This window comes from Oryzias latipes, chromosome 21 (assembly GCF_053564925.1).
Source record: "Oryzias latipes strain Hd-rR chromosome 21, Olatipes_Hd-rR_3.1".
NCBI classification, from domain to species: domain Eukaryota; kingdom Metazoa; phylum Chordata; class Actinopteri; order Beloniformes; family Adrianichthyidae; genus Oryzias; species Oryzias latipes.
The window spans coordinates 3725973-3743027 of record NC_136257.1 but is presented as its reverse complement, the minus strand read 5'-3'; the positions used below and the strand labels follow the sequence as shown (position 1 = coordinate 3743027).

The window sequence follows — 17055 nt, the reverse complement described above, 5'->3', positions numbered from 1 at the left end:
CAGAAACGCAATTTTAAGCTTAATTTCCTTTATAAACGTCCTCCATCATCAGAAAAATGCCACGAGTGTGTGTTAAAAACACTGATTTACATCATTGCATAACAAAAAAACAGATCATTTATTGTTCTATTAAAGTATTTATAGATTAACTGCTCCACTTTCCTTTTGGTAGATGATTTGTATTCTTGTACGGAAAAACATTTGTTTTATTTATGACTGATAAAAAGCAACAGGTCAGAAATAAGGTGCTAATGCCAGACAATAAAATGTTTAATCAAACACCAATATGTCATTAAAATGGTGAAAAAGCGTTCACCCTAAACAATCGAACAAGATGTCTGCTCAGAAAAAGATTAGATTTCAACAACAGCAAATTATTGAGGCATAAAGAGAATCATATATTTGTACTTTTTGCTCAGTTTGATGTTTATATTGCAAGTGTTTGCGTACTGCAAGAAAAAGATCTTGGTGCATTGATGCTTTGTTTTAAAAGACTTTATTTATTAATAATCCTCCTAAGTTCAGAAGCAACGACACCCACAGTCTTTTTACCACACACGTATGTTGGCTTTTTCACACTCCAACAGTCAGCTTTTATTGAAATTGTCACGGCAGAAATGCTGCCACTACGATGCTTTTTTATCAAAAATGTACAAGAGCTTCAACCACAAGTGTGGAAAATAACTCTCCAGTCCCTCGGTGCTAAGAAACGGCTCTGTGTCCTCGCTCTTGTGTGTGATCTCAGCTGCCACTCAGGCTTCATCGGCCCGAAATGTGAGATGAAAGAGTACAACGTGCTGTATGTGGTGCCGGGCTCGGGGAAACTGCGCTACGTTCTCATCGCCTCCATCATCGGCGCTCTGCAGGTGGCCATCATCTCTGTGGTGGTCCTCTGCATCACCAGGTGAGTTATCACCTGAAAGGAGGTGTGTATCTGTGACTTTTTGGTTGGTTTTATCGGTCCAAAAATAACTTTTTCAATCATTTTTGCTCTGACATACAAAAAAAACAGAGATAAACTATTTTAATATTCTTTTTTTTATCTTACTTTTGCCTTTATCCAGATAATAATTTATTTTATTGATTTTTATTTACCTTTTATTTATCCAGGCGAGACGGGTTAAGAAAATTTATTCCTACTTTAAACTGTGTCCTGGGAAAAGTCAAGACCTTTTAAGAAATGAAATAAATAAGTTTCAGGAGAGACATAAATCAAAATAATCATAATTAGAGTCAAATACTACTCAACGCCTTCATTTATTTGCAGCTATGAAGGAAATTTCACAAATGTTTTTACCTTTATGTAGATGTTTCATTAACCCTAGAACACTTTCACAATAAAAAGTTACACCCTCACTTTAATTTTTACCCAATATAATATACCCAACTAAAAGTACTTGAAATAGGTCAAAACATGACAACACATGATAAATAAGAGTGGTTTTCTTTTATTTTCGACTGTGGTATGTGTAACAAAATGAAAAAGAAAAACATAGGAAGTTCCCAAAAACATGCTCAAAATTTACAGAAAAATTAGGAATTTGAGAACAAAAGCATTCCTAGAAAATACTCCTCGACATTTTGAAATTGATGTAAATAGTTGAAAATCACCAAAACAGTGAAAGAAAATAGTGAAAATCACCCGGTGATAGTGTTCTAGGGTTCAGGTAGTTTTAGAGTGGAAATGATTTGAAGCACATTAGAATGAAGGATTAGAATGTCACCTGTCAGTCTAAAGACCACACCCCTGTTTATGTGCCAGACTGAATCTGCTATTGTTTATGTACTAAACATAAGAACCTGACCAAGTGAGTTTGACGTCAGCCGTAGAAAATGGCTTCATTCCATATTCAATTCAGTCTACATTTTTATTCACGGACGCTGCCAGCAATTATTATTATTACTTTTAACTTGTTATATTTTTGTTTTAAACTGTGGTTTGCTTTTTCACAAAAAATCATACAAAGTGGGACGTGTTGTCATGGTAACGGCTACAGAGCCTGCACCGACCTCGCTCTGCTGCAGCGGAGGAAAGTGGTAGAAATGCCGGAAGTTCAAGAAATTTCAGAGGGAAAGCTCCCCTCTTGGAGTCTGTTTTTGTCCAGATGATGAAGCAGAAGTTGAGTGTCGCCTCCTCGTGGCTCATCTCCTTCATAGATTCTCTTCTCTCTTTCTCTTCTGCTGCATCCCAGTCTTCAAAATGATCAAATTCATCAAACAGGTTCAAGGAAACTCGGAAATCACTCCTGTTTTTCTGCTGTCTTGCTGTTGTAATAAAACGTGGTATAAAAGATGACTCTGCAGATGTCAAGTCCTCAGGAATGGCGGTGTTCCAATAAAACATGTTTGCCTCGCCTATATCTGACCTAAAGGGCAACTCCAGTGCACCCCGGGCCGTTTCAAAATGTTATCCAGTCTTTAAGGCCCACCTAGCATGATAACCCCTCAAATGACCTCTATTTTAAATCCTGGAGTTTATCATTTATCCATTTAGACCACTTGCACATCAAACCCTCTAAACAATACGTTTCAAAGCCAATAGAAGAGCTACAGATTTCTTTCTTTTTCCAAAATGTGCTTTTAAATGTAGGTCCCCACAACTTCACACATTTCCACAAACAGTGCAGTCACAAGCCTGGAAAGAAAACTGTCATCGTTGTTTGGGAATGGAAAGCTTCAGCGTCTGCTGGAGGAAATGGCCAGAAAAAGTCCCTTTTCCCCCTCACAAACGAGAAAGCAGCAGGTACAGACAGTCTCACATGTTTTTGCTTTCACTATAATCTGTTGTACACACAGATGTTAGCAGAGACAAAACTGGATAAAGGACTCTGTGAAGATGGAGACAAATAGAGTGGCATTATGGGTAAAGTAGCAGGATAAGACAGTAGATAATCTGTGTCTGAGATATCTCTTCAATGTTTTTTCTTTTCTTTTAAATAAAAGGCAACCTTATCACTGTATGGCTTGTAGATGCCACTTGAACAAATCCAAACAGGGCAGAGGCTTACAGAGGTGCTTCATCTCTGCAAGACATTATTGCATTTTGTAAATGTTGCCGCAGTTTTACAGGATTTTCTGTTTATTTCCCTCTCACTTAAAGGACAAACAGGTGGGAGCGGAAAAGGTCACGTCTGTGCTTTGCCTCCCTTGTATGACATTCTGTCACATCTCGGAAAAGGTCCGCTCCGAGGAACTTCCCTGCAAAATACCATGTTGATGCCACTTTGTTCTGTAACCCGTCCGGATTCCAGAGGCTGAAAATAGGAAAGCACATTAAAAAAAACGCTCATCCGCCCTGCCCCAAGTCCGTTTGATTGCTCCAAATATGTAAATCAGTAGCAGGGGAGAGAATGAAGGCATTGATAAAAGTGCAGACCTGCCCATCAAATGATCTTCAGCTGCTCTGTGTGGTCACAGCTGCAGGATTTGGAAAGTAACCTTCAGTTAATAAAGCTATAAAACCAAATTTAATGGGGGCATGATTACTATGATCATCTAACAGAACTCTTTCTAGCTTTATAACAGAGCTATCACTATGTGTATCGATTGTAAGTCAGCTTATTTGTAGGAACCAACGTTTTATATTTTCCTCTTATTGCTTACAGCCTGACTGCAAATGAGGAACAATCAAAGCGTATTTGTGCATTAGAGCTGCCCCGCGGTATATACTGTACCGCTGATTCGACAAATCCCACAATGCTTTGTTGGTATGTTGGGACGCAGTCGGGGTTGGTGACAAAAAAAAGTACACTACACTCTACACTGCTTACAAATGTGTGGATACAAGAAAAAATGACACCGTTTAACACAAATAGCACATATGCAGACAAAACACAGTACACGAGGCTCAGGAGGGTGGGGAGGATGGAGGGAGGGGGGCCCCCATAAATCTGTCCTTCAGGTGCAGCTCAGCTCAGGTGAGCGGCACCTGTAACTCTCAACATTGTTTGCAAAACGTAAAAAACAGACTGATACTAGTAGAACTAGTAGTTACTGTGACTATGCTAACTCTTGTAACACGTACCTTTGCAGAACAGTATCACCCATATGTGACTTACATTATCCTGACAAAAACGTTACAACACACTTAGTACATGCCAAACAACGGTCCGTTCCATTTGTATGTTGCTTAGAGCCTCAAGGGAAATCCAAGACACACTTTTGCTGTCCTCAGGATGCAGCCGCTCTTGTCTACAACCCTCCAACCCAAAAACCTGTGGCACCGTACAGATGAACCCCCCCCTACTAGTGCATGTGACTGAGACATAGGAAAAATATTATCTAACTTTGAGACAAAACGGACTGTGTACACTAAATAAAGAACAGCTTAAGGCTTCTTTATTGTGGAATTAACAGCAGACCTTGATGGGGAAGGATACAAAACACACACACAGTCATATTTAATCTAATACTTTCTAAAGAAAGATTAAATAAATAAATATGCATTTTTTTTGTCTTTTTTTTTGTTTATGTACTCAGAAGTATTTAATGTTGATCCCTTGTCATGATGTAAATGTTGTAAAAATTATTCAAATTAATTGGCAAAATTGAGTTAAATTGATGCGGCATCTATGTGCTGCCGTGTCAGACAAGCAAACGTTCTGCAACATACTTTCCTGCATAGGAATATTCTTTTCTGCTTTGTAACACGCTTTTATTTTGATCTCTACAGGAAGTGCCCGCGAACAAACAGGATCAACCGGCAAAAGCAAAATAATGTCCACTTCAGTTCTGAGAACACCATGCGCGCCTCCACTCGACTTATCTGAGCCCAGACACACCTGACGGTCCTCCTCCGCGCCGCAGAGCCGCCAGATGTTCCCCTCTCCCCAAAGGCCAACCGTGAGAACATGCATCCGCCCCCCTCCCCGTCACTCCTCGCCTCTTTCTCCCACGTAAAACTCCTGAAGCAGGATGCCGGCGACACAGACAGACACTTGCCTTCCGTCCTTCCAGATGCCGACGAGCCTCCTTGCACCTTTTTTTCAGAGGTTTTTCTCAGAAAAACTGAACTGTGGATTTTTCGGGGGGAGGGGCCCAGGAGGACACCGAGGACACTGAACTTGACTGTGTGTGAGTGTCTGTTAGACGTGTGCGCTTTGGTAGAGGCAGACTAGCTGATGTCCATGGTGTGTAGATGATGGGTGGGGGGGCTTTAACTGCAGTGTGTGTTCAGTTGGGAGGGGGGAGGGGGGTACACGTGATGCCTTGCACCTTGTGTTATAGGAGACTTCTGACAGAGGGCACAACGCTATTTTAGAGCTCTCTGTTTGGTTGTGACAATTGACGTCAGCTACTGTATCTTGAGTTCTATTTCCAATAGTTATTATTACGTTGTCTTGATGGGATCATTTTTCTGTAAATGTAAATAAATAATTTATATCACGAAATGTAACAACACACTGTGTGGGTCCATGTGTGTACCTCTTGATTTTATGGCTTAGTCACAGCTCTCAACCGGAGAAAGGTAGTTTGCCATCTCTCGGTGGGTGGAGCGTCCTTAATCCAGGTGGAGGGGTTTAAACATCTTGGGGTCTTGTTCACGAATGAGGGAAGACCGGAGCGTGAGATTTACAGGCGGATCGGAGCGGCGTCAGTAGTTACGCAGTCCCTGTACCGATAAATAAATACCCTGTCCGAGGTGGAGAAGAGAGAGCTGAGCCAAAAAGCAAAGCTCTCATTTTACCGGTGGATCTTCGTTCCAAAACTCACCTATGGCCATGAGCTCTGGGTCATGACCCAAAGAACCAGGTCCCGAATACAAGCAGCTGAAATGAGCTTCCTCCGTAGGGGGGCTGGACGCACCCGTAGAGATGGGGGGAGGAGCTCGGTCACCCGCGGAGAGCTCAGAGTAGAACCGCTTCTCCTCCACATCGAGAGGAGCCAGTTGAGGTGTCTCGGGCATCTAGTCAGGATGCCCCCAGGACGCCTCCCTGGGGAGGTTTTCCGGGCATGTCCCTCTGAGCGGAGGCTCCGGGGAAGACCCAGGACACGCTGGAGAGATTACATCTCTCGGCTGGGCTGGGAATGCCTCGGGGTCCCCCCAGAGGAGCTGGAGGAAGTGGCCGGGGCGAGGGAAGTCTGGGCATCTTTGCTTAGACTGCTGCCCCTGCGACCCAGTCCTGGATAACCGGAGGAAGATGGATGGATGGAGTCACAGCTGCCCGTATGGGTGGATATGGGCAGCTGTGGGCGAAAAATGGGCAAACCTGTATGAGACTTGCAGGTGGCTCATGAAATATCAAGGTTGTAGAGTGCATGAGGCTGCAGGCGACAGGTAGTAGCGAACACTTAAAACAACTCTTCAGGGTGAAGTAGGTGAGACACAGGGACGTCTTATAGATTTTTCACTTTTTTCAAACCCTGTACATAACACTGTTTAGTCTTGTCCAAGTGATAAGTGAACGGTCCTGCGCTCACCCTGACCATTACGCAGAGTGTAGTTGGTGTGGTTTTCCTGCATTATAAGGTCACTTATCTATCAGGAAGGAGTCAGTTTGCGCACCTTATCAATGACTAGGCTTGCAGGGGCGTCCAAATCTAGGCCTTGAGGGCTGGCCTCCTGCTGGTTTTCCAGAAACCCTGCCTTTATCTGCTGTTGATTACCTGGATCAGGTGGTTTTAGCCAATAAGGAGCTTCAATGGTTGGAAAACATGCAGGACACCGGCACTCGAGACCTGGAATTGAACTCCCCTGGACTAGAGTGAGCCATAAGGACACCGTACGCCAGCCTATGTGATAAGTGCATGTAACTTACTTTATTTCAAATATTTCATGACACTCCTACCATGCGTTCAGTGAGGAGCCAGTACTTGCACCGTACTGACAACTAGAGAGGGAATGTGCAAGCCTCTCTCACTACTACAGTAAACCCTTGTTTTTCGCGGGGGTTACGTTCCAGAAAGAACCCGTGATAGGCAAAATCCGTGAAGTAGAAACCTCTATTTTTTTTAAACAATTATTATACAATTAAATACTCTGTTATACATAGAAAAGAAAGAACAAACCATTTTACAGGCTCAAGCATTTGTTTCACAAATCAAAGTACTTTAAAAACGTTTTTTTTCAACAAATAACTTCTGTACTATCAAATAATAATTTGAATCATCGATGTAAACAGAAGGCTTCAAATCGCGGAGATTAGCCCCGCCCACCGCGACCCGAGAGTAATTGAATTAAACGGGAGAAAATTTAAAATGATCATGAAAAAATACAAAGTACAAACGGACAAATAGTGGCTCGGGTGTATTTTAATGCTCTTCAGTCTGAGAAGCTGCAGTGTTTTCTCCTTCTCAAGCCCGCGGTGCAGCTGTGTGTGTTTGTTCGGGAGAAGAACATAATGATTGACAGTTGGTGTTGCTCTTTTTCTACGGGTTTTAGAGAAACTTGAAATTGCAAGATGATTTGCATGTACGTAATTTGGAAAGCTGATTTACATACTTGTACATATTAAATTGCAACATTATTGACGCACAGGTAGAGAAGAAGCGGAGTGACTTTTTTAGCCAATCAGAATGCAGAACACAATGCACGATGCAAATCCGTGAAGTAGCGAAACCGTGAAAAGTAAACCGCGTTATAGCAAGGGATCACTGTACTGAGTACCTGGTTCAGGTATGTCCAGCCATTTAGAGCATGCCCGAGCAGGGAATGTTGGAAAACATGCAGGAATGTGGCCCTTGAGGCCAGGAGTTGCCCTGGACTCTAGTCCCTGGACTACAGTATGGACTATAGACATCGTACAACAGCAACACCTGTACCTCAAAAGTGCGTGTAACTTACATTATCCTTACAAATACTTCACGATACCTTTACCACACGCAGGACAAGCGTATGTTTCTGTTTCATGACATCCATGAGAGAGTAAAGGAAACTGCAAAACACACCTGCACTCTCCTTAAGATGTGGTCGCACCTGTCAACAGGGCTGAACAACTCCAAAATCTGGAATCACCTGTACTGGTCAACACCCCTGCATGGTTCATGCGACTAAGGCATTGACTTCATTCAAGAGGATTTAACACATGTTTGACTAGAAGGACACTGATGTATACACAGAACAGCCTTCAGCTGAGGAAAGCTTAGCCCCTTCAAGCCGTATGGGTGTTGCTGATGCTCAACATTCTTCACATCCTTCAACAGATTCTTGTTTGCTTGAATTATGGCTGTTCCAGGACATTCAACCTGTACTCGCTGTAAAAACTGAAATGTTGTCTTTCTGGTTCAGAGGTTACCATCCCCACCTCACTCACCACCCTCTGGAGGACGGAATCAGTGCGGTCTACATGGAGCCTTTATTTTGCTTCATTGTTTGTTGACTTGAATGTTGTCTTGCAGCTTTCAAGAAATGAGCTGCATCCAGTGATGCACATCAGTGTAACGCTAACTATATTTTAATCTTGCAAACAGTTTATTGGGAAAAGGTTCGATCCTCGAGTAGAACTATCATGACTAAGAAAGACAAAAAGTGAAGCAGACGGCCGACAACCGGAAGAGATCACTCTTCAGGTTGTCACGGGAACAGACACAACTTTTCCTCTATATTTACACTATATTTGTGTTTTGTTATGAGTGGGGTGTTATCTTTCTGACAAATAAAGATAGATAGAGAAGCAATCTCGCGCAAAGCCAGAAGATGGCGCCCATGAACAGTACAGGTTGGCATGTAAAATATAAAAGAAAACGGGGATTGTTAAGTTTTTCTGTACCCGTGGTCCTTTTTAGATCTACAACCAGTAACTAAAAAATATGTAATAGTACCCGAAAACAGGTAAATCTGTCAGATGACATCGGGTGTCATGGTTTAAATATCTGTTTTTGGAAGTAAGAGTCAGGTTGTCGTGGCCGAGTGGTTAAGGCGATGGACTAGAAATCCATTGGGGTCTCCCCGCGCAGGTTCGAATCCTGCCGACAACGAAATATTTTTATGATCAATTATTTTCTTTTTCTCTTAACGTTGATAAATCATAATAAAGCTGTTATTGTGAAAACTACGAAGATTATGAGCTTTCTTTCTGCGACAAATAAATTGATGCTAAGGGACTTTTCTAGTAGATTTTTATTTCAGTTGCTGGAGCTATTGTTTTATATGTAAATTAACCTGCCAAATAAAGCAGATGTAAATTTGTCTTACAATCTTAAATTCTGCTTTTGTTACTCATAAAGTGTGAATTTTATGACTAATTTCAGTACAGAAAAATAGACTGTGTGTCTGCACAGGCGTGTGTGTCTGCACAGGCGTGTGTGTCTGCACAGGCGTGTGTGTCTGCACAGGCGTGTGTGTCTGCACAGGCGTGTGTGTCTGCACAGGCGTGTGTGTCTGGACAGAACCCCACCGATCTCGTCAGTATAATCCTCTCAGAATCTCGTCCCCTCCTGCTGGTTTTGGCTCCACTCCAGTGCACTGGAGGCCAGGGAGGAGCAAGAAGGAAACTTGTGTGAACGTCTGAGTAATCTGAGTATAAACTCTCATCTGAAACCCAAGAATGCAGTGATTTCTGGTCATGATAAAGACAAGGTCACAGGCACAAGACGAATTTTTTATTTTCTTTACCAGGGATTACTTCATGATCTCTTGAAACCAAAAACATAAGAGTGTGGAAGTTGTGAAAAATAAAATGAAACCTGAACGTTTAGAAGAAATCCATCCTGTATCACATAATAGTAAAAAACTGAGATGAGATGGGGAAATATTCACATTAGAATTGTCTGAAGCAATTTCTGTGGGTGGATATTAGTTACAAATTGCAAACTTTGTTTGGTTTGATTTACTGTCATGCTTAATAAATGGCTTTTTACTTGCTGTTACAGACATTACTCATTCATCCTTTAGGTTACAAGCCATTAAGTTACAATTGACGGTCAGTTTGTGTTTTCCAGAACAAGTAGGATAATGGTAAAAACTAACATGCCGCTTTACCACTTACCTTGAAAGTCCAAAGTGCTTTACAGTCACATTATTTTGGGTTATTTACTGCAGGCTCAGTTCTTTTTCTTCAAAGTTCAGCTGAAAGGTGTTGAGATGTTTCGATTTTTCCTTCTAATGTGTGGTGCGGTCCAAGAGAGGTCTTTAGGGTTTCCCCGAGCCTCTTAGATCTACCTCCAAAGTACAGACTGATGTCTTTGCGAGGATTGAGTTGGGACTGTGCATGGTTTCCCCTCTGTCAGTCACACCAGGTCCAGGTGGACAATTATCCACAGCTGTCTTGATTTGTGTTCATGGTCCTCTGTGTATTTAAGTCTCTGGTTGTCAGGTCTGCTGCTTTGTCACCTTTTGGTTTCTCTGTTTCTATCTGGTGTATTTTTGGTCCTACACCTCTGAGTCCTGGCAGAGTTAACGAGACCCGAATGATTGAGAATCTTCAGGCTTTTCTCTATGAATGCTCAATACATGGGGGAGGGGGGGCTTTTTCTGTTGTCGTTTGTTGTATCAGAAAAGCTCAAATTTCACTATTATTAGCAATATCAGATCTATCCAGTCGTACAATTTAGATCCAGATTCCAGCTCAGACGAGGAAAACAAAGACCATCATGGATCCGTTTGTCTGCAGGTGGATGTTCAGAATGGAGCAGGGAGGTTGTGGCCCCGCCCATCGCATTTTCCATGTGAACAAATGGGCTTTTATAAACTGCGTTGTTTTTTTTTTTTGTTTTTTTTAATCTGCTTAGAAGATTTGAATAAAGAAACACTCAGAAATGCAATTTTAAGTTTCATTTTCTTTATATATGTCCTCCATCAGAAAAAATGCCTCGAGAGAGAGGATGTTATAAAACAGCATTTTCATCAGAGTAGGTTTTTAATGATGGTATTTTAAGATTGTAAATATAATCTACACCAGTCTCTATAGTTGACAAATGTTTTTTGCCCACTCTAAGCCAGTTTACATCCCAAAAAAGATTTCTCTCTGAAAGGCTGATATTTTCCAACATGTGTCCGTGTTATTTGGGTTTATTTTGTGGTTTTACATTAGTGCTTGAATGAACAGATTGCAGAAGATGGAAGACCAGAGGAAGCATTGATTAGCCATGGCTAATGACCGAGTCTCCAAATATCTAGTTAATCCCCAATGTCTGATTTTTGGGGACACATATATGGACTCACTGTTTCTGACCGCATTAGTGAAACAAGATTTTTGTTATTTGGGTAAATCACTTGAATGGTTCAGTCCACAGTTCATGGCAGCTTTTTCCTGGACAAGAAATCAAAGCGGCGTGGATGAAACCGTCAGCTCACCAGTTTGAAAGACATTTTTACAGTGAACAGTTGTGGAAATGTGTGAAATGTACCAAAGACAAAGATGTTTTTGGTGTGTCTTCATAGTACTTGCTGCTTCTGTGGGAAATGACGTGTTGCTGAGCAGAGCTCACCCCCCCCCCCCCCCACCACCCACCCAGAGGACTCCTGTCAGGCTATTTTCCCCATAGCTCGTCTGCATTCTTTATGATGTGAAACTTCACACAAGTCCCCGCCTTTGTCTGTATCCTGCAGTCCCTGCATTGCCAGTTCAGTTCAGTCCCCACATTTGCATGTCATTCGATGAAAACACAGACTGATAGAGTGTCAAAACACGAAAACAGCTGCAGGGGGGGCTTTGCAAACAGGGATGATGCAATTAAAACCTGTTTTGTTTCGCAGAGATCCTGCTGCTCTGGTGATTTGTAGTCAGCTTGTCATGGACGTGTAAACGACTTCAGTCAGGACTCCATCGATCAGCCCCACCCAGATTCATGCTGTGCCGTCCTGACGCTCTGTGCTCAGATGCTTTCCAAAGAAAACATCATGGAAAACTGCATTAACTTCCATTAAAACATAATTAAACTTTCTACAGATTCATGATCCACCATTCAGTTGATTTAGAGTATGTGTTTATTTTGACATAAATTAGGCTTCCAGCTCATAAAACCCAAAAAATGTATTTCAGAAAATTAGAATACTGTGGAGAACTCCACATTTAGAATTTAGGATCATAATAAAGTATTTTCAAAATATTCAATACTTCAACAGTATGAGCGGCCAGGGGCGTGCACGGATTTTAGAGGGGCGGGTGCTCAAAGTCAGAAAAAGGCAGCAAAAACACTTTTTGTCTTTTAAACAATACAGACATTTAGTAAAATGTTGAAACAAACGATAAATACTCAACTGCTGCAGATGAAAGTGACACAATTGTCATTTTTTATGTGAACAAATTATTCTGACCATTGAGTTTCTTCACTTTATCACAGACTTGGAAGACATCAAAGCAATAAAACACTGGAGGCTGTTTCTGTTGATATAATGTGCTGCAGGCAGAATCAACATGAATCAAGTTTAACCCAGATAGTAATATTTTAAACATCTTTCATCCCCAAAATGCTGAATAATAATAATGATGCTATAATTGTGTTGCTGTGAGGATTCTGCAGTTTTTCCGTGTTTTTGGTCGTTCATCAGTCACTCCTGGTTCATGTCAATCATCCACAACTGTCTATATTTCTGTTAATTCTCTTCAGTGAGTAGAAGTCTCTGGTTTCCAGTTCTACACTGTCAGGTCATCTGCTTTTTCTGTTTTTTTTTTTTTGTTTCTTCACGGTTTTTGTCCTGTTTAAGTTTATTTATCAAATGTTTGTGTTTCTACCATCAAGCCCAGTTTCCTGCATTTTGGCTCCTGAGCCTTCAGTTCCTGACAGCTGGATCCAATGTGACTCTTTGGGATTCACAGATAAATTCTCTTCTTCATCATATCCTCCAAACACACAGGTTCCTGCTGTGATTGGAAAGATTTTAATACCCATGGTTGTGAAACTGAATGATACAGAACTGTAAGAAGGTGATTCTGATCAGAAAATATTAGATGAAACAGATACATTTAGTGTTAGATCCATAGTGAAGGTTGATTTATTTTGAAATTCCCCCTGCGTTTTATTTTGGACTCAGTGCCTAGCTTCCTGTCCCTGAACAAATAGCGCGTTTTTCTAAAATACGAACCACATTGAAGCTCGTTAAACCAGCCGCCAGCGGCTATAGATAGACCAGAACTCCCTGGTTCAAGTAGCTTCACTGTCACGTCCCTTCAGGTCTCCGTGGAGCAGCAGCTTCTCTCCCCGGCTTTCCTGGGCCTCTGAGTCCGGGCGGAGCCGCAAAGACAGAAGCAGCAGATCAGAATCCCCGGCTTACAAGAAAATGGATTTGAAAGAATACCTGAGGATTTTGTAGACACTTTTTTTTTTGCATATCTAACAGAAATGTATTTATGTTGATACAAAAAAAGGCAGGTGCTCCAGTCCCCCCGAGGGCCCTTCCGTCCTGCTGGAAGATGGAATCTGCATCTCCACCCAGATCCTCAGCTGAAGGAATCATGACGTTTCTAGAACATTCTGCTGGACTGTTGCAGTGATTTTTGGATTTAAGACAGCAGAGTTTACCAACAGCAGCTCTAAACATTTGACCCCACATCATGACGGACTGTAGAGATTTTATGCAGAAAATCAAGCAGCTTGGGTTCTGTTCCTCACCATTTTCCCCTTTGGACCTTGATTCCCAGAAAACAGGAGCCTGGATCACTGGTCACCAGTCCTGTCTGTTTTCTCTTTTGAGACGTTTCCTCCGTTGGTCCAGGCTCAGAAGTGTCTTGACCCGAGCAGCCCGACAGTTGTGGCCCGTCTCCTGAATGTGTCTGAATGCGATGGCTTTGGAAGCTGGTCCTCCGCCTCTTTCTGGACGTCTGCAGGTCCTTGAGTCTTCTGAGAATCCTCTCCGGTCGTCTGTTTTGCTGCTGCGTCTTCTCCGGACACATTCTGTGAACAGCCAGCCTCCCCGGCGGGGAACGTTTGTGGCTTACCCGGACTATGGAGGAGGTCCATGAGGGTCTTTTGGCTAATTATCTAAAGTCTTTCTCCTAAGAAATAACAGCAAAGAAAGGACATCAAAAATGACATTGACATTAAATAAATACATACAGGTGTGAAAGTGACATGTGATTCACTGCAAACATATCTTCAACTGTAAACATGTGTTCAAATGTTTTATTTATTTTTTTTAGGTAAAGAAATCATTTTGTAGATGATTTGTTGGCGAAACTCAGTTTAAAACATTCATGTCCCAAAGAATTTGGGAAGATTTCTCTATTGTTTAAATCCTGTTTTGTAGGTTTTATGAGCTGGAATCCCAATTTACGTAAAAAAAACAAAATAAAATACGGAAATACTTGAAATCGATCTATATTCCATGAAAATATAAAGAAAAGAAAATGTTTTGAGTGGAATTATGAAAATAAGTCCACTTTTTATGTTTTATGCAAATAGAAACTCCAGGTTTACTTTGAGTATAATTGGACTGCCAAAAGGACAACACCCCTATAGGGGGGGTAAAAATGTAAACTTCCTGCACGCAGGTCCAACACGTGACCCACTGAGGCAACAGATAGGCGCCCAGGACAGGAATCTGACACTTTGCTGTAGAGATGCACAACCGCTCATCCTACTCTTTACCATTCCAGCCGGCATACATGAACGTGCACGCTGCCTCCCCGAGGCCTTCAGTGGATCATTTACATGCCGATTGGTAATAAAAGTGTCTTCAGACAACCTGTGAGAAAGTGGCCATGAGATGAGGAGGAATAAAAAAAACATCCCTGCAACAACAAGCCACCCCTCTGGCAGGCATGCGGCCATTTCTCAGAGGACCCTCACGTCAGGACGCCTGATCCATGTAAAAGCCCTCGCATTGATTTCACAATCAACAAGCCGCACCTCGACCCGTTCTGCTGGGCAGAATCGCCCCGGTGGTTGGAAAATTGATGGTGTTGTTCACCCGGAAAAACAAATGCACTCAGGCCAGCAAACACATCCACATTTTCCAGGCGTGTTGGGGAGGGCTCAGCACCTTGAAAATTGCTCCATTAGCTCCAAGACTGATAGTGTCACGGAAAGTGCACGTACATGCAATCGTCTGGAGACGTGCAAGGCCGCCCATAAAGGAAGCGTGTGTCTATGGGAGAACAAAAAACAAAAACAAAAGTAGGGTCATTTAAAGATTCATCACCATCTGTTTGGGTGCCGGCATGCCGTTTTCCCCTCAGTGGGAGCCTTTGATTTAGCAACAAAAGTCTACACAATTGCACACTCCTTCCCCGCTGAGCACTGAGGCGTCGAGTCTGAGCTGTTTACACCAATCAAACCAGCCGGGCATTGCTCCTTATCGTCACAGCTAACAACAGCAACAAAAATTTACAAGAAAACTACAACATAGTTCCTGTGACGATAGCTGTGGATGCCTGAGCATCGTGCTGGACATCAACAGTGCTGGGGGCACCGAGACGGATCAGGGACCTGTTTGTGGCTGATATCACACAACCGGCAGAAAGGAAAAGTGAAGTGTGCGTGGACGCGGCCGTTGATTCTGCCTTCAGGTGCTTTCAAACACTAAGCAATGGGCTTTCAGTGCTTTTCGGCCGTGGAGAAACCCCACGAGCAGACAGGCGTCTCGTGTCTACTTAAGTTTGAAGGCATGTTAGACTCAGCAACAGTTAGACTTTGATTTATGGACACTTTTGCCCGTTCAGATCTAATATCTGGAGTTTTATTCCTTTAGAACAGTGTTTTTCAACCAGTGTGCCGTGGGAGATGGTCAGGTGTGCTGTGGGAAATTGCCCTCATTCACTGATCTAAAAACATTTCTCCTCTCCAGGATATCAGCTCTTTGTTCATCCAAACAGCCCTGATAAAACACTGAGTAGTTAGAATATGAAAGATCATAAAATACTTTTTTCTTTGTGTTTATGTGATTCTATTAAAGACATGTTGATAAGAATGACGGTAACGCGATTTAGCCGCAGCTACAGCTGTCTTAAAGTCCCGCCCCTTTAACTGTCTCCTCCAATCATTCTTGGAGGCTTAATCACACGTCATCAGTCTGACCAATCAGAAGTGGTTAAAGTCTTCACTTCCTTGTTCAGATTCTGCTCATAAAGTCTCTCAGTTCCAACATAAATACCAGCTAAAGCTCGTCTTTAGCGGTGTAGCTTTCCACGGAATCCGGTGTCAGACCGTGGAACAAGAGAAAAAAACAATGAAGCTCAGAGATGCCTGCTTGTTTGGGTTTGGCGGCTGTTCGCACTACATCTCCCATGATGCATTGTGTTAAAGTGACAGCGCACAATGAGTCTTCCTTGTTAAACGTCTTGAAACCACAACGAACACACATCAAACAGTTTTTCAATCTTTTGACTTAACTTTTATTACATATTTTAGAAAAAACAGCTGCAACTTCCAGCTTTTTCTGCCACAATTATCACAAAAATGCACGTGAGATTGTGGAGGGGCTGTAGATCAATACAGACTTTTTTTTTTGGATGCTGGTGTGCTGCGGGATTTTTGTCAAGGTTAAAGTGTGCCGTGGCTCAAAAAAGGTTGAAACCCTGCTTTAAAAGTTGTTAAATGCTGTTCACGCAGGAAAACAAGTTTAGCATCTGCAAACAAAATGAGCGCATCTGTAAAAGACGAATAAAAAATACAGATGGAGGAAAATATCGCACTTAAAAATAATAAAGTTAAATAATTTGGTGCTAGTAGAAGTATTGAGAGCTACAGAAAAGGCTCCTGTCGGTCCTTAACCCTTCAACTGCCTCCATCGTTGTGTTGTTATAGGGTTAAAATAGCAAAACACATGAGCAGGGGCGGAGCTACAGGGGACACAAGGGGGGAAACCCCCTTCAGCAAAAGCTTTGTCCCCCAATTTCTGAGCTAATATTAACATATTGACAAAGGTTAAGAAATGATAAATACTTTTTTAGGTACAATCTTGATCCCTCCAATTATCTGTTTCTAAAACTAAAACCATTTGAAATGCGTGTTTTGAATATTTAAAATCAAACTATTTTGAGTTTAGTATTTAAAAAAATGCCGGCCAAGAGAACAAAAAAAAAACAGTTTCTACATTATACTGAACTTTTACAAAAAACTTTTTTTATTGTGTACAATTCTAAATATTACTTTTTTATAAAGTGTTTTTACTTCAGACCACTTCATGATCTCTAAGATTGAAAAAAGCAACAACAAGTGGATAAATATTGCAAACCC

At 41.9% G+C, this 17055-nt stretch overlaps 1 protein-coding gene and 1 non-coding gene across 2 annotated transcripts in view; both read left to right on the top strand.

The window, feature by feature from the left end:
- The window catches only part of tmeff2a (transmembrane protein with EGF-like and two follistatin-like domains 2a), a 157201-nt gene extending 151803 nt beyond the window's left edge, over positions 1-5398 (top strand). Inside the window, exons 9-10 of the mRNA XM_023950647.2 lie at positions 746-904; positions 4673-5398. Coding sequence (XP_023806415.1) covers positions 746-904; positions 4673-4769 — 256 coding nt within the window. The 3' untranslated portion in view covers positions 4770-5398. The remainder of the gene's footprint in view (positions 1-745; positions 905-4672) is intronic.
- Positions 5399-8834: 3436 nt separating this feature from the next.
- On the top strand, positions 8835-8916 carry trnas-aga (transfer RNA serine (anticodon AGA)). Its single transcript has one exon. It is a non-coding gene; the product is annotated as a tRNA-Ser (tRNA).
- The last annotated feature ends 8139 nt before the right edge of the window (positions 8917-17055 follow it).